Source organism: Pagrus major, chromosome 23 (assembly GCF_040436345.1).
Source record: "Pagrus major chromosome 23, Pma_NU_1.0".
NCBI classification, from domain to species: domain Eukaryota; kingdom Metazoa; phylum Chordata; class Actinopteri; order Spariformes; family Sparidae; genus Pagrus; species Pagrus major.
This window is the reverse complement of record NC_133237.1, coordinates 15,821,454-15,847,295: the sequence shown is the minus strand read 5'-3', so window position 1 is coordinate 15,847,295 and position 25,842 is coordinate 15,821,454. Positions and strand designations below refer to the sequence as shown.

At 45.8% G+C, this 25,842-nt stretch overlaps 1 protein-coding gene across 1 annotated transcript; it reads right to left on the bottom strand.

The window, feature by feature from the left end:
* Positions 1-425: 425 nt before the first annotated feature.
* glis2b (GLIS family zinc finger 2b) lies at positions 426-25,587 on the bottom strand. Its single transcript, XM_073494473.1, has 7 exons — positions 25,481-25,587; positions 4,925-5,126; positions 3,371-3,501; positions 1,912-2,061; positions 1,684-1,817; positions 1,447-1,565; positions 426-1,198 (listed from the first exon to the last, which is right to left on the bottom strand). The coding sequence occupies exons 2-7, from the start codon at positions 5,100-5,102 to the stop codon at positions 477-479; spliced, it is 1,434 nt and encodes a 477-aa protein (XP_073350574.1). The 5' UTR covers positions 5,103-5,126; positions 25,481-25,587; the 3' UTR covers positions 426-476.
* Positions 25,588-25,842: the final 255 nt, after the last annotated feature.

Sequence of the window (25,842 nt, the reverse complement as noted above, 5' to 3'; positions counted from 1 at the left end):
TGGAGGCACACTGTCAATGATTACAGTCGTATAAATACTACTCGATGAATCAGGACTTTTGTAAGAACACAGAGCACTAAGACCGTCACGTTCATGGTCCCTGTCCACAGAACCAGCAAACAGGAATGAATAAAGTATAAAAGAGCAAAGAGGAGCCCGTTGTCAGGCCTTGTAATAGAAATACAGAGTTCTTGGGCCCCAGGTTTAGTTTCCCATCAATACAAGAGGCTTGCGTTGTATACTTAAATCTTGTGAGGTGTAGTGTTTTCTTTTGTTCTGCTGATTGAAAGGTTTGATGAGATTCTCCGACCTCTCTCAGGCTGCATTGCCTGGATTTGATTGTGCGAGCCAATCCCTATCACCTTTGACCGCCCGTACCCTCACTATGGCGTTCCCCTCCCATCCCCACCCCCTGAGCTCTTCTGGAATGTGTGTGTGCGTGTGTGTGTGTGTGTGTGTGTGTGTGTGTGTGTGTATCAGTTGACCACAGCTGGCTTGAGCACCACAGTGCCTGGGGGGATGACCACCCAGGACAGGGGGTCATGAGACCCTCCTGTGGAGAGGTTCAGGACCCCACCAGTCACCTCATTCTTGGCCTGGTCCCCCCGGCCCTTCTTGGCCCTGCGCTCAGAAGAGGCCCCCATCATGGGCACCATCGGCAGGCCCAGGGCAGAGGAGGGGAACGCCGAGGAGAGCAGAGGGGACTTGGCCAGGCCCAGCGGGGAGCCGTTGAAGGACAGGATGGATCCCATGCCGGTTGGAGGTGAGCTGGGGCAACCCAGCGTGCTGAGGTCCAGGGGCCGAGGGCTGAGAGGGGAGAGGGGCAGGGCACCACCAAGACCCTGCAGAGCGTGGCCTCCCAGGAGAGCAGCCGCTGCCCCTGGGATGATAATGTGGGCAGCGCTCACATAGGACAGCTCTGAATCCTTCACAGCTTCGCCCGCATGCCCTCCGCTTTGACTCCCCTTCAGCAGGGAGCCCACCCCACCTGGGGAGCCGTGCTCCTGAGCCACAAAGTGGCCATGGGCCTTGATGTGCTTGCGGAGGGAGCTGGGGTCTGTGTAGCGCTTCAGGCAGCCCACCATCTTGCAGTAGTAGGGCTTGTCCACGTAGTGCGTGCGTGTGTGCTTGAAGCGGTCGCTGGAGTTGGAGTAACGCTTGTTGCAACCCTCGTAGGGACAGATGTAGGGCTTTTCACCTGCAGGGAGGAGAGATGATCCAGATGATGAGAATTCATTCATTTACACATACTAACGTTCCTCTCCAGTCAAAAAATTTCTTCTTGTTCCTACAGTTGAATGTTTGGGCTTCACTGTGTAGTGAGTTTGAAACTAGAAGGCTGTTTTCATGCCTCACATAATGTGTAAAATTAGTGGAGCTACCCTTTAATTATAAAGCTCTGTACACATTTTTGTCATTTGTGCTCCATTTTGTCCTCCTGCTGACCTGTGTGTGACCGGTTGTGTATCTTGAGGTTCTCCAGGCGTGAGAAGCTCTTGTTGCAGGTGGGACAGCGGTGGGGCTTCTCGTTAGTGTGAGTGCGAATGTGGATGAGCATCTTGTACCTGCCGACAAACAAAAATAAATTCATTGCAGCAGCTTCCTCTTGAATTCTCTCCATGTGTCCACTTCATAAATAATGATAATAAATGATATTGTTTTGTTACTGTGTGATTTGCTCACCGAGCATTGAAACCCCTCCCTTTGCGAGCGCAGCCCTCCCAGTGGCAGCAGTACCCAGAATCCTTTTCAGGCTTGACATGGAAGTCGTTGACATGATCCACCAGGTCTTGCAGGGAGTCAAAGAGCAGATGGCACTGGAGGAGAGAAAACATTCAGCATTTTTTTTGAATTGTTGTGATGATAAAACTGCAACATGCAGAAATGTGTTTCCTCTTTACTGGGCCCTACCTTCTTCCAGCGGCAGGCCAATTGCTCGTCCGCTGAGAGGTCAGGAGAGGCTCTCTTGTCACTCGTCTGGCCAATGAACATGGAGGACGGCAGGTGGAGTCCCGTCCCAGCTCCAATTGGCACAAAAAACTGAAAGGCCTGTGAGATGTTCTGATAAACAAACAGTGAAGGAGAAATAGGATTTACAGGGTTATCAATCCACTCCACGCATAAAGAAAGAAACTAGTATAAAAACATAAAAACAAAGTGGTGGGTGTGTTTTAAGGCCTCAAAAGTACAATAAAAACACTGTTCACAATCATGACTTTCTAAAGGTATGAGCTCAGCTGGGTGACACAGAAAACACTTGATAGAGACAAAAGTCTTTCGTTTCCTCAATGGAGTACAGAACTGCTAATCTTCATCTTTCCCTTCAAAAATCCTCTCCACTTATTCTCTTGTAGCCACCCGCTGTGCACTACAAAAACCTCCCTACATCCCTGAGCTCTGCATGAGAGCTGTAAGATTCACTGAACCTCAGCTGGGGCTCAAAGAGCTAATGCACTGACTCACACACACACAGATACATACACACACATACAGAGTATCTTAGCTCGAGCAAAAAACAGAGAGGAGGAATTTAAAAGAAGAGAGTAAGTCCGAGCTGTTTTGCGAGCGTTGGGAAGCACAGAGAGACAGATTAAGGGTGCAAATTGACCACAATCCTGTGGCTGTCTCTGCGTCTTCAGCTATGTCAGAAATGTGTATGTGACAAATTTCATAAAATGAGACCAATCCCCTGCGCCGAGCTCTGCCTCTGCATGCAAAACTATGTGAGCTGCTTTGTGAGATGCTGTAGGGGAGAGAACATGTGAGCGTGAGTGTGTGCAGCTCTTATTGTGAGAGAGAGTAAGGAGAGGGGGGGGGAAGCATCCTATCCGCATCTGAATATTGCGAGTGTGTGTGTGATGAGGGGGTCGGCGGCTATCTAGGACTCAGTGGGACGTGGGGCGGCTGAATGGTCCCAGCCAGCGTGTCTCAATTCAATTGGGAGGCAATTGAATTAGGCGGCGTGAGGCCTGCATGGCTGTACCTTGTGTTAAATCCGATTAAACACACATACACATGCACACAGGCGCACACACACGTCATGCCAGCGGGGCCACTGAGTTCAGCTTATGCAGACAGAGGCACTTGTTGGGGACACAAGAGGTGTTTGATAAGAGCCACCCCCCCCCTCTCTCACACACACACAGGCCTCCCCCCCTGTGCACAGCCTGATTTCCTTATGGAGAGTGTGACACAACCCCATGTTGTTCTTGATTTGCTGACCCCAGCAGGCTGAGTCACTTTCGGCTGTAGACAGGAAAGTGTTGGCCAGTGTTTATTCTTTCAACAACTCAGAGATGAACAGAGAGAATTATGATAAAACATGTCCTGGTGTGTGTGTGTGTGTGTGTGTGTGTGTGTTCATACTCACCCCTGAGGGGACGTAGTTGCCATTGGTCATTTCTGGAGAACTGGGGGTGTGGCGGGAGGAGGGAGACATGCTCAGGTCCACTGCAGGGGGGGTGGGGGTGTCTGTTCGATCATGAGGGACCACCTGCACACCTGAGAAAACAAACACACACTTGTGAAGGTGACCTCTCACCTGGCTGGGGGATCTGATATGGAGGCGCTGGTCTCACTCGGTCCGTGCAGTCGGTCCAGACTTAAATATATCAACAAGTACTGGCTGGATTGGCCTGCAATTTTGTAGAGATATTCATTGTCCCCAGAGGATGAAGCCTAATGACTTGAGTGATCCTCTGTGGATCACTCAAGTAAATTTTTTTTGCCTGTGCACCATGCTTGACGTGTTTGTGTGTAAATGTACACCAATCAGGTCATAACATTATGACCACCTGCCTAATATTGTGAAGGTTCCCCTTGTGCAGCCAAAACAGCTCTGACCTGTCAAGACATGGACCTCTGAGGGTGTCCTGTGGTGTCTGGCACCAGGGCGTTTTATCGTGGATCCTCTGGGCCCTGTATGTTGGGGGATGGGGCCTCCATGGATCAGACCTGCTCCAGCACGTCTTACAGATGCTCGATCAGATTGGGATCTGGGGAATTTGGAGGCCCGGTCAACACCTTGGGCCCTTTTTCGTGTTCCTCGAGCTGTTCCTGAGCAGTGTTTGCGGTGTGTCAGGGCACATTGTCCTGCTGGGGGTTGGGCCATCGGGTAGTGTTGTTGTGATGAGGGGGTGTACTTGGTCCACAACATTGTTTGGATGGGTGGTGCGTGTCAAGTGGCATTCACATGAATGCCAGCACCCAAGGTTTCCCAGCAGAACATCTCATTGTGATGAGATGATCAATGTTATTCATGTCACCTGTCAGTGGTTTTAATGTTGTGGCTGATCGGTGTATGTATGTACACTGGGTTTTGACTTGTTCATTATTATCCTGTGTGCGAAGCACTTTGTAACGGTGTGCTTTTAAAAAGTGCTAAACAAATAAAGTTATTTTTAATTAGCAAATGTTAACATGCTAAACTAAGTTGGTGAATGTGGTGAACATAATGGTTTTAAACATTCAGCATGTTATCATTGTCACTGTGAGTGTAAGAGGATGCTGGTGTTAGCATTTAGCTTAAACCACCACTGTGCAGCCTAACAGTGCTGCTGTCATGGCTGTAGACTCCGAAGCCTCATTTCCACTGCATGGTATGAGGTTCTCTTCTCAATTTCATTTTCCACTGCGGATAATCCCACCTAAATGTAGGCGGGAATCTTAGCTCATTGCCATAGCGACAACATCATCTTCAACACAACACAAACACAGGAACAACGGAGAACAATCAAGGCATGGTGTACTTGATTCTCAGTGTGTGGCTGTTTGTCACACTCGTAAGGAGACAATATTTAGGCAATAGAACCAGGCACCATGTACCATCCACAACTTTTGCCATGGAAAAGAACAAAACAGATGGTTTTGAGCCAGTCAAGCTGCAGAAGAAAAGAGGTATGTGTCTTGTTTTGTTGTTACCCACCTGTGTGCGGAGATGCTGGGGAGGCAGGCTCTATGACTGCGGTGCCATCATCTGCCATGCGGAGCTGGCGAGCTCGCTTGGGGTGCAGCGGGGAGAGCGGAGGCGAACGTGCCCCTCTGTCCCTCCCATTGGCCCGCCGAGGGAGCTTCAGGTCCAGGGGCTCATCCAGGGACAGCATGGCCACAACCTGCTCACCTCCCACCTGCACAAACAGTCACAGAGGGGCAGAGTTAAGCCGAGAGGGGTCAGTGAAGGACGGCTTGGTTTTCATGTAACCACACATACAATGAAATGCAGTGACAGATTCTCACACCTGCAATAGTTCCCACATGAATGTTGTGAAAGTTTCTCACATTCCACAATCCCGCTGGGTAAGAAATACTCCATAACAATGGCAAACTGGCCGCAATCGTAAACTGAAACACTGAGTAAGCCGAAGAAAAACAAACACACACACACACATAGAGATCTGAGTGACCCCCTCCTCTTTTTCCACGCTGACCTTTACTCACACACTCTTCCTGAGGAATGTCTACAATCCAATCCAGATGGTCACCCTCACCGCCAGCCCTGCTTCACCCCACCCCTCAACCAGTCACTGGCCCTTGCACCCTGTCACATCACCCCCCAGCCCACCCCCCACCGTGTGCACCTTCAGACCCCACGGACCTTTGAGACCCACCAGCGGCAGCCCCCTAAGGCCTTCGAGTCCAGCTGCACCCACTCCGTCTACCTCCTCCCTCCTCTAAACACACTGACCTCTGGACCCAGCCTGAGGCTTGTGGGCAGGGCGCTTCATCTAGCTGTCATTTTGAGTTCCAGTTGAGGTCTTCCTCTGCCACCAGACTGACCCAGCATCACTGCAAAGAACTTATGTACACAACCAAACACCTAGATGAATCCTGTTAGTCAAGTTTCATCATAAAAGGTTGATTATATTCAGCAGAACCTCTTGAGGAAATAAGATTTTTTTTAAGTATTCAAACAAGCCTCATCCTTTCACCTCAAATGTAAATAAACGCTGAGTCTTTTCGTGTTCTGCTTCACACATACAGGCGGTGCTAGTACTGTACCGCTGGTTCATAGCCAAGCTCTCCATTCAACACAATGCCTTCAGGTTCACTGCTTCTTCTCCACAGAATCACACACACACAGTCGCAGGGTGTCCTATATTCCTGTTCGAGTTCATGTAGAACAACTCCCACTGTGCATGTTGAGCCTTCACTGACACAGATGCACACACACACACAGTCGTACTTACAGAAGCGCGCGCGCACACACAAGTAATTAATCAAACTGTAATTTCAACAAATTCTCCCCTCCTCCCTCTCCCTCTCCCTCACACACATGCCGACACACACTCGTAGAAGAAACCATGGTCGGTGGTGAATGGTGGGCTTTGAGAGCGACTGGCCAGGGGCCACATGAGAAGCCCTTGTGTCTGGGAGGCACGGAGCAGAGAGGTCACCAGGTTCACCGGCCCAACGAGGGATGGTTTGGCCACCAGCTCACACACACACACACGCACACACACACACACACACACACACACACACACACACACACACACACACACACACACACACACACACACACACACACACACAGAGGCCGAGAAGGAATGGGGTGTATAGACTCAATCAGCCATACATAAGACGATGATGATACACACACGTACTGATGCAAACATAGGAACATACTGTATGAACATGGACACAGGGCAGCATTATGGCATTATCAGTGTGATCTTTCAGGGCTTAGGCATACACACACACATAGTATATATATATATATACACACACACATGCATGTTCCTCACATGCACATAAAGAAACATTTAAGGACAAATAACCTTTTGTTTTTATCACATTAGAGACCACACTGACAAGCACATGACCCACTGGCTCATCTTGTTTGGCAGTTTAGAATGACTTAATACCGAAAGGTTGGCGGTAACTTGAAACAAAAAGAGCAGGAACACCTACAGAAGCATGCTTCAAAATAAAATCATGATATTTTTAGGCTATATCACAATACACTATATATCTCTGCATTTTCAAATCTTCTAAAAGCACTTCATAAAAGCTAAACAAGAGTATTTTGAACCAAATACCTAAATATCGATATTGCGACAATCTTGTAGGGATGACTATTGTTACTTTCACAAAATATTAACACAATAAGATTTTTGGTAATGACTGTGTTGGTAATGGCAAGTATTAGACCCGTAAACACTGCTGTTTCTACACATTATTTTAATAATCTTCATTTCTTGACTTTTTTTACATAAATTCTAGCCATATCTTACAAATTGCCCCTTTAATGTATTATTTCCATCAGTTAAACCCAGGTCACTTGTGTAATGATAAAGTAGGGGTATAACTGGCAGTTGCTCTAATGATCGTTTTAACCATAGAGAGGTTGTTATGTGGGCAAACACTGTCATTAGCTGAGAAAATAAACATGTTTTGATCTGTGATCCTCAGCGGATATGATCCTGATTTAGAATGAGCTGCGGTTAATACCACATCTCTCTCTCTCTTTCCTCTGGACTGGGTGGGTATGAATAACTTACTGTAAGTCCTGCCAAGAGTTTTGGCTTCATTGTTTGGCTAAAATAGCAGAAAATCATCTGTCATCCACTTTAACTGAGTTAAAACCCTTTACCCCGAGGCACAGACGAGGAATCAGCTTAACCTTTCTACAAATCCTCCTCTCATCCACTGCAGGGACAAACAGAAAACTGGCCTCCCATCACTGACATAATCCACGCTATGAGAAACAGATCTGCAACTTTTGGATCCATACGACGACTGGAATATAAATCAATTTGGCATCTAAAATCATGTGATTCTACATGTCTCAATGTGAAACCCCAAGAGAGGTCTCAACACACAAAAGCTCTTCTCAGGCGGCTACTCCACGTGCAACCCATTACTATACCTCCATTATGGATTGTATAGCTCATCTTTTCCAATTTATTAAGCAGGCCTCCAAAGCTATCTCACTCCTGCTCTAACAACAGCCAGTCTCATGAAAACATGTCCTTTCCCCCGTATAATAGAGAGCATTGTTGGTATCTTTCAGCTTCCTGCATGACAACATATATATTATTTATATCTTAGTGAGGAAGTAACGACTTGTGTGTCATGAGTGTAAAACCTCTTGTTGTTTCAGATGCAGCGAACTTGTTTCCAGCATTTTACTTAAAGAGGTTGCATTACCTTTATACCGACCTTCAAGAAAAGATTGGTCCATTAATCCATTTATCAACTGACAGAAAATAAGTCAGCAAATATTCTAAAAATCTATAAATCATTTAACTGACTTTTCAAGAATAAAAAGCTGAAAAGTAATTGGTTTCAATGTCTAAAATGTCACCATTTCCCCCCTGTTCTCAGTCTTATATGAAAGAAAGCTGAATATTTTCGGCAGTTTGTCAAACAAGAAGAAATTCTTAAATCATCACTGAGTTTGGGAACTTGTTTTAGGCGTTACTATTTCTCACATTTTCTAAGCCGAAGAATTATTTGATTAATCTAAAGAATAGTTGCAGTAGATAATTTCAGCACTACAACAACATGCTGTCCAAGTGAGAGTAAACTTATTTTATTTCACATGGGTTGTTGTGCACAAAAATGACATTTCAAGATTTAGATAATCCCAGAATACATCAAAATCTCAAAATTGGGTAATTTATAGGTGGAATATGTAAGAATTGGCCACCTCCTGAATTCATATGGGGCAGCGGGTGACCAGTTAGCTCAGTTAGCCGTGCAGCTAGCGGTCTGGACCTCGAGCTTGGAGTGGTTTTACAAGACAGGACAGGCCAGGTTAGCTGGTTAACATGCTAACTTTGGTAGATATCATTGCAAAACAACAGACATGATTATACAAATTGCACCTTTAAAGATATAATATGTAATATTTATGCATTCAAATGCCGACAACGACCAGACCTTTGTTATATATTTTGTTATGTTGTCGTTACATTATTCCAAATGTTTCCAGCAGTGTTCAAACCAGAGAAATCACCATGTTTACTCAGGATAAATAGTGCATTAAATTTGATCACTTACTTGTCGCTATTACTTCCGTGGAAACACCAGATGATAAGCCAGAAAATGATGGAAGTGGGCAAACGTGACTAAAGGTAAAGTGAACTTTAAAACATTACCTTGTCGATTAATATTTCTGCCTGAGTCGCATCAAATTTTCATTAGCAATGGTGGTCAAAAACTCCCATGATCCCGGCAACTTACTTCTTTTCTTTTCTTGATTTAGAGACCACTAGCGGCAGATATAACATATCTATCTTAACCTTTTTACCTTTTAACAGGCAACCTTTGCATTTGCTGAAAAATGTTTTGAAAAGGTGGTTGTTATATTTTATTTTTTGTATTCATGAACTAAAAGTAAAGACAGTTTGTAGAAAGTACACTATTTTCTTAGCAAGGGATGTTGATTATGATGTTTTGTATACACGGTATAATGGTGATTTAATAGTCACAAGAGTGATGAGTTAATTGTTTATGAGGAAAACAGCAAACAGCCTCCGTCACCACCCACATGAAGGCAATTTAGCCGTATGGTGAAAAGAGCCTGGTGTAGCAGAGCAGAGCTGTGTGTTTTGATGGACACTGCTCCTCTGTGTGCACAGTCTCAATTTTTAAAATAAATGTGCTTGAATCGCTCTTGGACTTCTGAGAAACACAGCAGGTCATAAAATATCTACAATATCAAATACACCCGGGGCAGTCTGTACCTCACTAATGTGTTCCCAGGGGAGTCGGCCGGTGCAGCTCCCGGTGAATCAGTCCCCACTGCAGGATTTCACCTCAGCCCACCCTCGTGTTCATTTCTCGCTGGAGAAACAGTCTAGATTGGCCGGGAAGTGACTCACAGCGTGTGGATCTTGGACCAAAGCTACGGGATCTCGACTATATCCTCCGAATGGCCACAGCCGCCGAGAGGGGGTTGTGGGAAACGTGAGACAAAGATGTAGAGAAGGAAGGAGCGTGGTGTCGTTTGTGTGTGCATGCCTGCCTGATATGTGAGTGTGTGCATAAAGCTCAGTGGCGGATGGCTGTGAAGTTTGTGGAAGGGGTGTTGGCCGGCCCCCATGCAGACTTCCTTGCTCAACCGTGGGGTCGACAGTCTCTCTGAAAGACGGCATTGTCCCCTCTCTGGGCCCTCTCTCTCTCTAGCAGAGTAAACACAGGCCACAGCAGCTGAACGGGAGAGGAGAGGAGAGGAGAGGAGAGGAGAGGAGAGGAGAGGAGAGGAGAGGAGAGGAGAGGAGAGGAGAGATGACCAAGGGGGCCACAGCGAGGATATACAAGGAAGTAGAGGAGGAAGCGGAGTCCTGAAAGAGAGGTTTGTGTGTCCTCTTTAGCAACCCCCATCACCTATTCCCCCTGCATAACCCTTTCCCACATCCACCCCTCTGCATCAGGACACCGCCCAAGTCTCTTTGATGGAGTATTCGAGGTCGAGGTTGGCTGATGGTCGAGGGAGCACGGGGGGGGCATCAGGTCAAAGGAGGGGTATGGGTTTTGACACCTCCATGCTCCGAGGCTAGGCTCACACGGATCAGCGCCGACCTTTGACCACGCTCCAACCGATTGATCTCCAGCCTGATCCGATCGGAGGAGGATCGGTTCAGTCTGCTCGATCTGCCGGCGCAGAAACGAGAGCCAACGAAAAGCATCAGAGAATATCAAAACTGTGCAGTATAAGATGATTATGTTACAGGGTTTAAAACCCAGATTGTGTAATATTTTGTTTTCCGTGAGGGTGAAAGAGAGAATGTGTGTGTGTGCGTGTGTGTGTACACGTTTTGTGTGACCCCCTCTGAGGCTGGCTGTAACTTAATCTGCCTCCCGCTGTGACCCTGGGAGGTGGTCTGTAGGAGGTAAGCCATCTCTCCCCGGGGCTCTTTGCTCTCTCTTTTTCACTCTCACACACAAACACAGTGTGCAGGGAGAGCGAGCGAGAGTGAGAGAGCGTGGTGGGAACTTCCAGCATCTGATGGTGTTGATGTGATTCTGAAGGGCTCCAATGTGCTGTTTTAAAGCAATCATGCTGTGAGAAATGAACTTGCAGGAGGTAGCAGGAATTGCTACCTCCTGCAAGTTCATATTTTTTGATACAGTTAGGTATGCTTCTGAGGCAGTGGATACCTTACAGTTAGTAATTCTAAGTGCTGTAATGTAGGCAATTGGACTTGTTTCAGTTTCTTGAAGACGTTTCACCTCTCATCCAAGAGGCTTCTTCAGTTCTAACTGGAAGGGAGTTGCAGGCTTTTAAACCCAGCTGTCTACGATATAGCACTTAGAATTACCATGACCTGCATGACCAGGAGAACCTTCATCAACGTCATACAGTTAGTAAAGTATCTGCTCTAGTTCATGTCACCCTTGATACTGTAGAAATGAGGTCATATTTCTATCACAAACATTACAAAAATAAGATTTATCAAGCCCCATCGCCCAAAGTTCCTGTACCTTTGCAAATTGCCTTCCCCCCTGTGTAGGAGCTTTTTTTGGGGTAAAATGATTTAATGATGATGATTTAATTTTAGACCCTGCTCCATGTAGTGGATGCACTGAGTGCCTCCAAAGGTTCCTGGTCCGAGTGGAAATGTGGCGTAATACAATTTGACGACCAACACCTTGAAAAATTCAATATACCGGGAAAATTGAGACAGCTTTGAGATAAAAGATAAGGATAATAAGGCTTGTGTACTGTGTGTAATGCACAACCACATCTAAGATGATTTACTTCTGACCATAGTCAAAAGAGTGAGAGGAGGTGGGCAACTGTGGCACTGCAGCCGTGTGTGTGTCAACACACTGTCGGAGACTAGAAGTATCAATATCAGTATCAATACTGTTTTAAATGTTCAGAATCAATATGTATCAATATATCAATATTTTTGACAACATTAATTAATAGCTTTCAGTCCAACTAAGTAGTGGACAAATGATAATACTTGGATTGTGGTCTCAATAGGCCATCCTGCATTATCTGGCCTGGCCTCATGACCCTTCAAAGAATCAGGGTTGAGCAGATAAACCACAGGAAGGGTGTCACTTCAATAGTAAATCGATAAAGGTTGAAAAGACTTTTCAACGGAAGAGGAAGTTGACAAACATCAGCAAAGACGTTAAATTGATGTCTTTTGGATATGTTTCGCTCAGTGGGGTCTCCGTTATCCACCACAGAGTACTGACAAGTTTATTTTTCAACTGTGTTTTTTATTTTTTTAATACAAGACTAAATCTCCAGTGCAACATTGCAGCGACCACATTTAATAACCTGAAGGCAAACAACTCTGTTTAGTAAATGTGTTTTGCAATAGGTTTCGTAATTCTGTGCTTTAAGCCCTTCAGCTGCAGCATGGGTCGTGTCTGGACCTGCTGGTTTTTCCATCCACCAGGTGGGACAGACAGGGTCAGAGGTGACTGACTGAGGTGTGGGTGTGGTGTGACCTCTGACCCCTGACATTTGGGTTCTACTTGGGTTTTACATCTTTAACGAGGCCAAGGAGGAATAAACAACTTGGCATGTTTCAAGCAGGTTTACACCCAGAATAATCAGATTGAAGGAATCAAAGCATTTGCCTGTTTCAAAGTAAAGCGATTCCTGATAGCAGGATTTATATGGATTCATATCAAAGTCAGGTGAGATTTGCCAAAGCAGGACACGATGCAGGAAGTTTCACGCATGACCACTGACAATAACAAGATGGTTAGACTGAGGTAAGACATGCTTTCATCCAGTCATTGGTTATGTTTGACGCTGATCTGGAAACACAAGAAAAAAGCCCCAAAAATGGTCACTCCTTCACTCCCACTCCTGTCATTGCCGACGTTTCTTGCGTTAATAGCCGTGAGTGACCCCACCTCCGCTGACACATACACACCCGAGCCACAGCCCCTACGTACGCCCTCCACCCCCCAGCCCTGACGGCTCACTCAACACACAAACACACACAGCTGAGAGGGTTTTTTGCCTCTGTCCTCCTCAGCCAGCCGCCTCCTCAGACAGGAAACCTCAGTTTCCACTCCTCCTCCTCCTCCTCCTCCTCCTCCTCTGGGCCTCTCATTCCCTCTTTCTCTCTCTCTTCATCCCTCCATTCTTTGCTTTTGTTTTTCTCTTACGTTCACCTCTTTCAGTTTGCTTTTTTTCCTTCTCATTCCTCTCTCACCTGCAGCTGCGCCCCTCCCTGTTTTAACGGTGCATTGATTGCATAATTGTTTCCTCCATTCACACCATTTCGTCAAGATAAATGACTGTAAGCAAGACTTTTCTCTCACTCTCAACTTAAACTCTTTCTTTCTCCTGCCTTCTGCTGCAAAAAAGCACACAGGATTGTACACAGTATTATGTAATAGCAGCAATGCTTGAAGCCTTTGGGGAAGGGCTTCTGAGGAAAAAAGACAGTTGTTAGAGGGCTGGAGTCAGAGACAGAAGGGACACAAGCTTTAACACAGAGAGGAATAAGCACAAGACAAAGTTAAAGATGCAGGAGAGGACGGTGCATGAGACAAGGCGAGAAAGGAGTGAGTGAGTGAATGAAGGAAGGAGAGAAAGAAGGGAGGGATAGACTGATTGAAGGAGGGAGAGAGTGCAACAGGAAGCTTCTCAGCAAGCTACCGATGGCCTCCAGCCAAAGCGTTCAGACACTGAAGAATTCCAGGCAGAGGGCAGGCAGGGAGGGAAGGTGCCAGGAGGGAGGGAGGGAGGGAGGCACGGAGCGAGGAGGGCGGGGCGCACTCGCGGTTTGTTGTCAAAGGGGACTGCTACATGAGAAAGGAAGAGCAACTCTCCCTGCGGTTGAACATTAACATTCAAAATTTGTTCAGAAAAGTCGGACATTTGCTCTCCTAGATTTCGCAGTGTTCTTCTGATTTTGTTATGAATTTAGGTACACAGCTGAGTCGATCTTTACCGTACAATCATAACGGAGAGTGATTTTAAAAAATGAAAATACAAGTTGCAGCTTGATTTTATATGAGAATCAAGAAACGTCAAGTAGCGCTGAAACCACTAGTTTAATCTGAAAGAAGCGACGACAATTCATCAATAACTATATTGATAACCAATCAACTGTATTAGCGATGTTTCACACAAAAATGCCAAGCATTTGATGGTTCTAGCTTCTCCAGTGGGAAAATCTGCTGCTCTGTTTTTTATCATCATACATTAATTCTCTTTACTTCTCTTTTTTTCACAGTTTTGTTTATGACGCTTTATAAACAAGACTGTGAGATGGATTGACCACAGAACACAGTCCTACATGTCATGCACCATCGTTCATAGTTGCAACAGGGTGCATGAGTGAGTTGAGTTGAGTTGTGATTTGAAATTGTGACGTTGAAATAATATTTTAGATTCACTGTGGTGTCACTTTATAGACCTACATAAGTTCTGGCAAATAGAAACATGCATTTTAAACCTTCAGGATGTTGACCTTTGTGCAGCTGTGCAACACTTTTGTCTAGAGAGGCTTTTGTAAGAGATTTGATATCAATGGTACACCAGGCTGAATCAAACATTAGAGTGAGACTGTGAGTGGTTCATAATCTGAACTTGATAGAAAACACTCCAGCAGACAAACCTGACAACAGAACAGCAATTCCACTTAGCCCTGCCGTATATAGTGAGATTAGGCCACAAATGATCTATAAACAGCCATCTGACTGAGATTTCACATTGTGTCGGAAAGCCTTATGGCCCACTAAACCCGGGATTACTGCGTGACACAGTGACCTGACTCGACTCTTGGTGGACGGGTGGAAGGATGGCGGCTGATTTTCAAGGGAAGCATCATCAGATCGATGCAATGCTTTTGAACAAGAATTGTAATTTTAAAATGCAAACATTCATGCAAAGCTCTTGAGATATGTTTCGCCTTCTGCACCTGGGGGTGCAAATATCATTTGACAATCTGTTGGACAGGAGATGAGGCAGGTATGGAAGGAGAGAGTGGCTGCACATTGGCATGAAGCTAGGAAACTTCTCCCCAAGCCACAGTCGATTTATTAGGCTTCCTAGTAGCTGCTATATGACATGAACAGTACGTGATTAAGGGCCCACGTGCAGCAACATGTGTTTCGAGTCACTGCTAAGTTTTTCTCCCACCTACTCCAATTCAGAATCAGACGGGTCTGCATACGCTTTTAATCAACTAAAACAGTTTTAATCTAAACTGAAGTATCAGGATCAGCGGTACACAGATAATCCCGCCGGGGGACGATGACTCAGAGCGTCTAAACAGTAAAAGTACCCAGCACTAACACTCGAGGCACTTCGCACAACGGTACTGTAGACTTTGAAGAGCGGTGAGTAATCTTACAATAATGCGGGGCATTTCACAACATAGCAGTTTCATAGCGAAGGGAACCAATGAAACGCAGCAGGAGGCCTACCTCCATCCGAGAAGAGAAGAGAAGAGAGGAGAAGAGAAGAGAAGAGAAGAGAAGAGAAGAGAAGAGAAGAGAAGAGAAGAGAAGAGAAGAGAAGAGAAGAGAAGAAGTATTAGATATGATTGACATCCCCACCCTGGCTTACTTTGACCTCCCACTAACTCTCCACCTCCTGCAGTCTACTCATCACTCCTCCTCTCTCATGTTTGTTCCGCCATACTTCCCCATAAACAAGAAACGTGCATCCCCATCGTCTGTCATCACCATCTCCTCTTCCTCTCCTTCATCGACCCCCTCTCACATGTCTCTCTCTCTCTCTCTCTCCCCCTCCTCTTTTCAGTCCATTCCTGTGGCCTCTCCACACAGGCAGTGATGCAATCCTCCGACTCCTGCGCGCAATCACAGGGTCTGGAGACGGCTCGCCAGCCAAGCAGGGGCGTCACCGCACCACGCTCAGTAGGAAAGCAACAGGAGAGGAAAGAAAGGAGGTGGGGGGGGGGAGAGAAAAGGAGAAATGAAGCTAGTGAGAGAGGGAGGAAAACAGTCTTAGGCTGTAAGAGCTGGTGGTGGGTGATAGAGGAAAAAATACAGCGATAAAAGTTAACAGCTCAGTTTTACTGTTTGTGCAACAAAGCTTGAGGTAAACATGTTGGAGTTTTGTGTTCATGTGGTGAGGAGTGTTTTCGACTCTGTTGTAAGTTTTCTGGACTGAATGAATTAAGATTGTGGAGGATGAAACAACACAACATCCCGGCCCTCTCGTCCTCTCATCAGCCCACTAACCAGCTGTGTCCATTTTTGCTCGGGGTTCCTGCTGGATAGGGTTTGTGTTTCGGAAGTGATGGTTCTTTGCTATACTCCCACACTAAATGCTGTCATTCCAGCTGACTCACACCAACATTAGCATTATTCCAACAGCTCGACAGGCGGTATGAAATTCAAGTAATATCTGAGGAGGTTGTCAGATCTAACCCTCTCACTGGAGGTCTGTAGACTTCCAAACAAAAACGTCTTTTTCTCCATGGTTATTTGTGAGTATATAATGGATATGCAGCAGTACACTGAGCTCTTTCCGCTGTAGAGATGCATGCAAGCGAAGAGTGATCTTATCAAACACAGTGCACTAAGGCACGGATGGAAAGAGAGGTAATAGCACTTTGAAGGGCCATGTTTAAAGCTGAAACTTTGGGATGTGCACACACACACAGACACACACACACACACACACACACACACACACACATATTCACCTCTGGTTTGCCAGCTTTGCAGAGGCAGACCTCCCCTAAAGGCAGCAGAAATGAGCACAAGGTCAGGTTAGGAATGCAAAGCACTGGCACCTGCCTTGATCTTTAAAATACCAGGTTCTTTCAGCACACACACAAACAAAAGACCACTGGCAGCCACTCCCTAAAACTCAGGGCAGGGTTTAAGCCTTTGGAGAAACGAGTTCAGCCTTAAATGGAGGACACAGGTGGGCACCCCACGACTTGCAGATGCATGAAAGTAGGCTGCGACCCAAAGATTACTGTGTACGGACATCAGAGGAGAAAAGAAACCAGAAAATATTCACGTTTAAGAAGCTGGAATCAGACTTTTTTGTCTTTAAAAAAATGACTCAAAACGGTTAATCAAATATCATAATAGTTGACAGCTAATCGATAAATCGTTGCAGCTCTTCCTGAAGCTCCATCCTAAACATAACTGAATGTACGAAGCAGCTGCGGTTGAACTCAACAGGAGACGTCTGTTATATTCCCTCACTGGTGAAAACCCAGCACCAGTTCTTAGCCACCGGGCGGGTAGGAGGGAAATGGGAGGAGGTCCAGATATCTTTCTTTCTTTCTTTCTTTCTTTCTTTCTTTCTTTCTTTCTTTCTTTCCTTCTCTCTCTCCCACACAGTTAACAGTAAGCTGAGGGCAGATTAATAGGGGTGACATGCGTATGGAAACTGTGGTACGATAAGCAGCAAACCCGGGCTATATTTCAGCACCAGTTTCTTGGGCCAATGTGGTCTCACACTGTACACCCTCCTATGTAAAGTCATAAAGATATGCATACGTGTACAGCATGCTGAGTGTTGTGGAGTTCAGACCAGTTCAGAGTGCTGTGGTACCGCTCCAGCTTTGGGAGGGGTGCGCCTGTCTCACAGTCATTTCCTGGACGGGAATATTATGGCACCACACGCATGAGAAACAAACCCCTTTCGCCTTTACACACTGACCCCAGCCACTTTTATTCCCTTGCAACTCAATAAGCACAGAGTGAACTCCCTGGTGAGCGAGTCTCCTTATTCAATAGCCAAGGTAATATGATCCCAACAACAGCTTTATGCAACATGGCCTCCGGGAGGCTGGGGGCAAGGCGTGGGGTGGGGTGGGATGGTGGGTGCTGTCGTTATCGCTTTGCGGGGTTGACGAGGCCTATCGGATACGTCTACGGCCACAGGATTCCTGAATGGCCGCTCCCTGTCCCTGAGGAGGGCTGGGTGACACCTGTGCAGCAGGCATGCTGTGCAGGAGGGAGCCAAGAAGAGCCAGATGTGCTCTGGACAGGAAGTGTCTCCTTTAAAGGGGCACTATGTCAGTTTGGAAAAGAAATTCAAACTCAGAATTTTTAATGAGGTAATAATGCAAACTCAGAAATATTTTTTTTCCCAAAACTGAATAAACAAGTTGGTCTCAGAGGAAAATAAGGTCCCCAGAACACTGTTTGATGCTAGAGAGGTGGCAGGGTCCGCCAAATATAAACAAAGTAAAAAAGTATGAAACTGTGTTGTCCTTTAAGGTCAGTTTGTTTATTCAGTTTATTCAGTCATGAAAACAAGTCGAGTTTGTTTAGGCATAAAAAAATAAGATCAGTAATTTCTTCCCCAAAACTACATATTGCACCTTTAAAGTGTGTTTGTTAGCATGTGAGTCCATGCGTGTGTGTTTATGTCCAGAGAAGAGGAACAGGGCCAGGGCTCAGGCTTCCCGAACCAAAACATATTGAAAGGGGAAGAAAACAGGAAGAGGGAGAAATACAAAACAGCAGAGAGCAATTAGCAGACAAGCTGACGTGACGTGTGTGTGTGTTTGTGTTGTGGGGGCAAACTCACACAGTCGGGCGATCAAGGAGCTCCTGCTTCTTTAAATCTGGGCGTGCCCCCCATACTGTCTGCTATACCTCCATTTGAGCCTCCCTCACTGATCTCACACACATGTACACACAAAGCTTGTGTTGTCTTTTCCTTGTGCGGCTGTGCCAACTTAACGGCAGCTCCATGTCTGCCCCGTGCCCCCCACCCCACCACCACCACCATGTCTGGCAATAAGACAAGGTCAATATGACAGTCTTTTCTCTCCTCTCTTTTCTCCCTTTCTCTCTGTATTCCTGTATTCTCGCTCAACTAAGTGACAGGCTCCACCCTACAGCTTTTATCTTTCACGGCTCCATCCCAGAGAGAGAAACAGAGAAAGAGAGCAGAGAGACAGATGCAAAGGGACAGATGGAGGGCGACTGAGATGGCGACAGACAGAGTTGAGCATAATGCTGTAAAATGGAGTAGCACTGAAACTTGATTTGAATTTGTTGGCACGTCTAATGTCTGTTGGAAACAGATCTGGAGCTGATTCCTCTTCTCGTTTGGCGAAACACACTGAACAGCGAGGGCTAATTATTGTGCTGGGGACACTCATACAGTACATCGGTCGCCTGAGAGAGGATCTCAGTTAGTGTTGAAGGTCAGGGCGATGCTCACGCTCTCACACACCCTGTCCTGAATCAATGCTGACATTTAGAATCAATTAAGAAATAGCCAAGCTCGCTGTGACTGACAGGGCCATTTATTGAGACCCGAGCAAACAAGGGGGCACGGACACTGTGGGCATTAGGACGCAGTAGCAGAGAGAGACAGGCTGTGTTGAGGTTATTATTCAAGATGGCCACCGGGAGTCATTCATTACAACTTTTAGCGAGGCAGAAGTATCTAAGGTCAGAATAAGTCTTTATTTTACCAAACCTCAAACTTAAAAACATCTCCAAATTATACGAGGCTCCCTCATGAGAAAAAAAACACAGCCACGCCACATACGAATTGAATTAGCGCTGGCAACATCTCCACAACACCACAGAGAAGGTAAACACTCACAGGCCAAACTTTCTTCTCCCTCTCTCACCGCATGTATAAGACGGGGAATGTATTATATAATGTAAGCGTCACTCATGAAGCAGGGGGCTCATGGAAAGTGGGAGACGAAAGAGCACGGGAGGGAGGGGAAAAAAGGGAGCAGAAGTTAAAAGCAAGGAGGAGATGGAGTCCCAGGGAGTCGGGGATGGACGAGGGAGGAGGAGGAGGAGGGGGTGAAGAGGGGCAAAGTCTGGAAGCTAGCTGAGCAGGACTGGATATGCCCAGACAGGGAGCCAGGCCCAGGCCCAGACTTGAGAGCCTTATTGAGTCTCAGAAATGCCTCACCCGTCTCTCCCTCACTCCCTTCTTTTAAAAAAAGAAACTATCATCAATCCCTCTCTCCCCCGTCTCTTACACGCAGAGCCCCTCTCGTCCGACTCCTCCCTTTCTTTTCTCTTCAAACAAGCAAACACACACTTATACATACCTCAGTCATACTGCACTGCTGTGGTGCTATTGAGGTTGTACTAGAGAATCCAGGGTGTTGGCCAAGCAAGTAAATAATAATACAAACCAGCTGTGCCTCTACTTAAAGTGCATCGCTGGGAGCAGATTACGGTTCTGAGCCCCCAGATATCTAAAAGTTACATGTTCACAATGAAATCATTAAGTATGTTGCTGGAAACTAACCCAAAACTCAATTCCCTCTGCCAGCTCCTTTACATTGCTGCTATTCTTCCAAGTCTTGGCTTTCCTCCTCGATTCTTTCTTTAACTTTTCCTCATCAAGTGTGCCCTGCCCCAGACATGGTCTGCATATTGTCTGAAGGACTCTGTGAGCTGAAATTCTCTCACGATAGAAACACTAAGCAGAGAGCAGAGAGCACATGCAGAAGGAGCATTAAAGAGAATGAGAAGAGGTAGGGTGGGGTAGCTGGAGTGAGGCACTGAGTTGTCTGTGTTTATTTTGGAAATGCAGGCCTGCAGACTCGCAGCAGAGGCACTGACCCCTAAACTTCACCGTGGCAGATCCTTGCAGAAAGAGAGAGAGAGTCCTGAGCTCATGTGGGATGTCCCATACAGGTGATTTTAGACCCTATAGTCCCCCCGATGGGACTTTTGAATGCGCCCTGGGGACCCAGGAATGGTCTGCTCCAGGAGGAAACAGTGAGGCCGTGAGGTGATTAGTGGTTACAGTTTAACTGGAGAAAAATGCACGGTCCATGAGCCCAGCCAGCCAGGGAGCAAAGCGGTATGCACCGGTCTCCTTCAGTTTGCAAGTCGGTGTGAGTCAAGCCCTTTATATCCGCTTTGTCTGCCGTTAATGTATGGGTCCAGGAGACTCTGCCGAGCCACATCACACTGCAGCGCTCCAAAGTATGAGTGTGTCACCTCCACTGCTACACACATGGAAATGATTAGTGATAAAATATTAAGCACAGAGCTGGACTGTAATGCTGTGAGAGCAGAGAGAGGCATCTGCTGTCATTTTCAAAGGTGAACTGAAGTTCAGCTGTTGAATCAACTCTATTTCTACTCAAGATTTTAATGAGTCACAGTGATGCTAGCAGGCTTGTGACGCCTATGATTTCCTCTGGTATACACACCAGCCAATATCAGCTGCAAAACAACCAGGAAAAAACTCAAAATTAAAATTTAAAAAATGTACGGAGGTGAAGTAAGCAAGAACCGGTGGATTGTTAACGTCGACGAGAGCAATTTGTTGGAATTGTGGCAGAAAAATTGTTAATTTAAGACACATCATTCATTTTAACATAAACATTGTGACACATCAAGTGTTCATCAGGGCTGCAAAGAATGATTATTATCATTATCGATTAATCTGCTGATTATTTAGTCAATAAAATGTCCCCTAGCCCCCTTTTCTAAACCCAGCCCCAACACTAACCCCAACCTTATTTAACTTAATATTACCCAACTCCATTTTTTGTACTTTAACCTGCCCCCAGTTTTATTTCCTAACCTTAAGCTTGTTTAACTTAATGTTGCCTCACCCTAACCTCATTTTTGCACCTTAAATTGCCCCCAGCCTCTTTTTCTAACCCTGACCTTCTTTAACTTCATATTGCCTCAGCCTAGCCTTTTTGTTTTAGCTCTTATTCATCCCAAACTATGACCCCATTACATTACAGTGGCCTTAACTTACCCTTGTTTCTGTCACTTTAACTGGCCCATATTCCCCTTCCCCAACTATAACCTTTTAATTCACATTGTTTGTATTTACATTAATATCTTCCTCATCTCTTCTGCTTTTTAACATAATATTTTTTAAATCTTTTTTCATCTTTTATTGTCTGAGTATATCAGGGAGTTGTACCCAATATAAGAAAGAATAAGCATTATCTAGATAACAGACCAGTGCCTGTGCACACTCTCTGAGTGTTGACTTTAGTCCCCTAGCCGAACCCTTTTGTGTCTTTTGTCCAACCAACAGTCCAAAACCCCAAAACTCTTCATTTACTATGATAAAGGACAGAGAAAAGCATGAAACCTTCCACAATAAGAAGCTGAAATCAGTAAATGTTTCACACTTTTGCTTGGAAAATGAGTGAACCAATTGACCGATTCCTTTTTTGCCAAGCAACAAATCAATTAAGTGACTAACCTCGTTACTCCTATGATGTCCTCTGGCACACAGACCAACCAATCGGCTGCAAAAAAACACAGGAACTTCCCAAAAACTCAAAATGAAGTAAGGTGAAGTTGGCACCTACTAGTGAATTTTTAACCTGAATGATAGCAGTGTGTTGGTATTATGGTAAAAAACATTGATAATGAAAAGCAAATCATTCATTTTAACATAGATATTGTGACACATCTATGTGTTTATTAGGGCTGCAAAAAACAATCATTACTGATTAATCCTTTAGTCTATAAAATGTAAAAAAAAAAATGAGAAATGCTCATCACAATTTCTCAGAGGCTTAACTGACGTCTTCAAACTGCTTCTTTTGTCCAACCAACAGTCAAAAACCCAAAGACTCTGCATTTACTGTCATAAATCACAAAGAAAAGCAGCAGATCTTTACATTAAAGAAGGAGGAACCAGCAAATGTTTGACATGAAAAATGACTTAAACAATAAACAGATTATCAAAATAGTTGGGGATTACTTTTCTGTTGACCAACTAAATGACTGAGTGACTAATCCACTGACTCCTATAATTTCTTCGGGTATAAAGACCAACCACTATCGGCTGCAAAACGTCCAGCAATTCGCCAAAAACTCCAAATGAAGAAAGGTGAAAGCGGATTGTTAACGTGAATGAGCTAAATGTCATGTCATGTGGCTGACATACAAGTAAATATAATATTCTGTGGGATCTTCTCTGACATTTTTAAGTCCAATCAAAAGGTCAAGAGCTGTGATGTACGGCTCCATTTGACATGACACAACCTGCTCATATTTCATCTGTTGGATGAATCCCAACACTGTCCGATAAGAAATCTGATTAGCGTTAATAATCGCTGCAGAGTTCTTTGTGCAACCACAAGTGTAACCACAGAAAATGACATATCTGTCATGGGAATCTCCAATAAAGTGGCACTTCTCCCTGTGAAGATAAATGAAAGTGTGTATCAGGTGCCTTGTTTTCCCTGCGTGCTGCCTCATTCAGCTGAACACTATAATCCTCCGTCCCCTGCTGCTGAGTTGCCTTTCAGCTTGACCGTAATCCCCAGCAGCTATGGCACCCTGCTGCGATATCAATTCAAACACTCACACTTAAATTCCCCTCCACTTACTGCTAGCAGTCCTCCTCCTTCCCACAACAGTCCAACCACACTGCGAGAAAAACCGCTCTTGTCACCTTTGATTTTCAGATGAGATACTCGCAAATGAAAGAATCAGCTGAACATGCTGATGAGGCTCACTTTTATTAGCCTGGTTTTAAGGCATTAAGCACAAGTGCACTGTGGGTTCCCACCATCCCTCCACCACATGCCTCGTGGTTGCTCTCTGACGCAGGGATATGCCATTAGGGTCCACCTTTTCCACCATAAAGCAGCTGCCTTTCCCTCACTCATTTTAGGAGGACTTCGGGGGTATGATGTCACACAGTTGTGGCAAGGGAGGTGACAACCACACCCGTGATTTGATTTCGGAGGCTGGCACGACGGAGAGCCTTCATGGTATATCCTCCTAATCGCAGCAGATGCAGCGAGTTCGTGTCAGAACTTTGTGCAAGCTGTTGCTCCTGGCAGCTCTCCGAGTGTCTACATCTGGCCAAGCATGCAGTCAGGACGAGAAAATGTACAGAAAAACACGCATACACACATCCTGTAAGTGTGGAATGCCACCACGGGGATGCACAGCTGGACGACGGAGCTGAGAGCCTTTTCTCTGCAGCGACTAAAAAGTGCCAGTGTGTGCTATTGGTGACGGATGCCTCTCTGCCTGGTCTTTCCCCTCAGATTGATGTTATGGTCGACCTGCGGCTGAACCGATCATCAGCTGATTGGATAAACAATGCAAGGAACGCGCTGTGGATGTGAGGAGCACCTGTGCTCACAGTTCAGAGAGGGGTTATGGATTAAATGGCAGGGGCCTGGAAGAGGGAGGGAGGGGAGGAAGAGGGAGTCAAAGTCCTCCCTCTTGCACAAAGACTGCGCGGCCTCTTTCACTGCTCCTCTTCCCCTGCATACTTTGAGAGAGGTCCATGTGGGAGCAAAGCCAGACCACCTCCAGACCAGTCTCATATGACAACGTTTCAGCGTTCATACCTTGGAAACATACAGCCGTCCTCTGATCCCAAACACAACTGCAGCCCCCTGAGTGTGCCTCGATGTGCATTGTGGCCTAATGCTTTTTAATGATCAGGCCTTATTCCACTCCAGCACAGGGCTTGTTAGGTCCGCCTTGGCAGGGCTCTGCTCTTTCCCCTGGCATCTTCTGGAACAATGGGCCCATGGGAGGCAGCCAATGGGGAGAAGGTTCGTCCCAAACCCAGTCCCAGTGTGCACACAATTAGGCTTAGGGACAGTGGAATTGCTTAATTGGAGGAAAATAGCTCTTTATCTATGCCTCTCTGCCTGTGCTCGTCCTTGCCTCCCGCGCTACATGCTCGGCCTCAACTAACTTAGAAACCAAAATGATAAAAATGGAAAGACCAACGCATACAACTGTGTGACATTAAAGGTGCACTGTGTAGTTTTTGGGGGAAGATATTTTAATTAGAAGAGAAAGATTTTAAGTAAATAAACAAACTCTCTTTGTTTTCGCGAATAAACTGAATACACAAACTGACCTTAAAGGACAACACAGTTTCGTACTGTTTTACTTTATATCTGGCGGACCCTGCCACCTTTCTGGCCTCAAACAGTGTTCTGGGTACCTTATTTTCCTCTGCGCACAGCTTGTTTATTCAGTCATGGAAAAAATAAATATTATCACCTCAGAGTCTGAATTTCTTCTCTAAAAATACAGGTCATCGCATATTTAGTCTTTAACATTTTCATGTCATTTTGCGGGTGTTTTGCCTCGTATGCTGGCCACCATTACATTTACCAATACATCCCTTGTTTAAGAGCCAGCCTGCAGTCTGTAGACGTTGAACTCTTTATCAGATGTTGTGACAGAACATCAGAGAGCTCAGTGCGAGGCTGCATCTTGCACAACATCTGGCCGCTCTGTCTGTGATCTGTGATGTACGCCCCTACAGTATATTGGACTAGAATTACTGACACTGCTCTGTAAATGTCTCGGAGGTGCTGGTTCAACACGCGGAAAGGAGGCTGAGAGAGGCACCGACACGTTGGATGGCACGGTGAGAGCACGTCCGCCGCTGCCGGCCTCGAGTGTGTCTGTGCGGGGAGTCCGGGCTGCAGGATCTGGGCGCACCGCTGGAGAGAGACTCTGAAAATAGGTCACTACCCCGTTTGAACTCGTGCAAATCTTTCACATTGTAGCGGCGCACCGGGGCCAACGTGGACACACATGACAGCAGACACAATACACAAGACTGACATGCAAGATCGCATTGCTCCTGGCTTACCTTACAGGGAAAAATGCCGTGGATATGGCCGAGATATCTCCGACTTGGCCCCCCTCTTCCCGGTGCAAACTTCGCACGCAAAGTCCTCCGGCTCGAGCGGCGTCGGTGTCAAATGACTCCTCGTCAATTTGTCGCTTTTTCTTCGATAAAAAGCAAACACAGAGCTGATGCGTCTTGAAAAGATATTTCTAGGTGTCTGGAGAGGCGGTCCGTTCCCAGACCATTGTCAGGATTATTTCTAAGCATGGAAAAATCAAACATAAGCTCGGACGCAGCGTGTGTGACAGCTGGTTGTTTAAATAAAGACTAATCTATACAATGACAGCCTGGTCTGTTGCCGTGGGGTGAGAGATTGTGCATGT

Bases quoted from the DNA above. Each gene is read 5' to 3' on its own strand.
- glis2b (XM_073494473.1), bottom strand. From the start codon at position 5,102: ATGCTGTCCCTGGATGAGCCCCTGGACCTGAAGCTCCCTCGGCGGGCC. The intron at 1,818-1,911 runs GTAGGGCCCAGT...TCTCTCCTCCAG, and splicing joins TGGCCTGCCGCTGGAAGAAG to TGCCATCTGCTCTTTGACTC. The intron at 1,199-1,446 runs GTCAGCAGGAGG...TCCTCCCTGCAG, and splicing joins ACACAACCGGTCACACACAG to GTGAAAAGCCCTACATCTGT.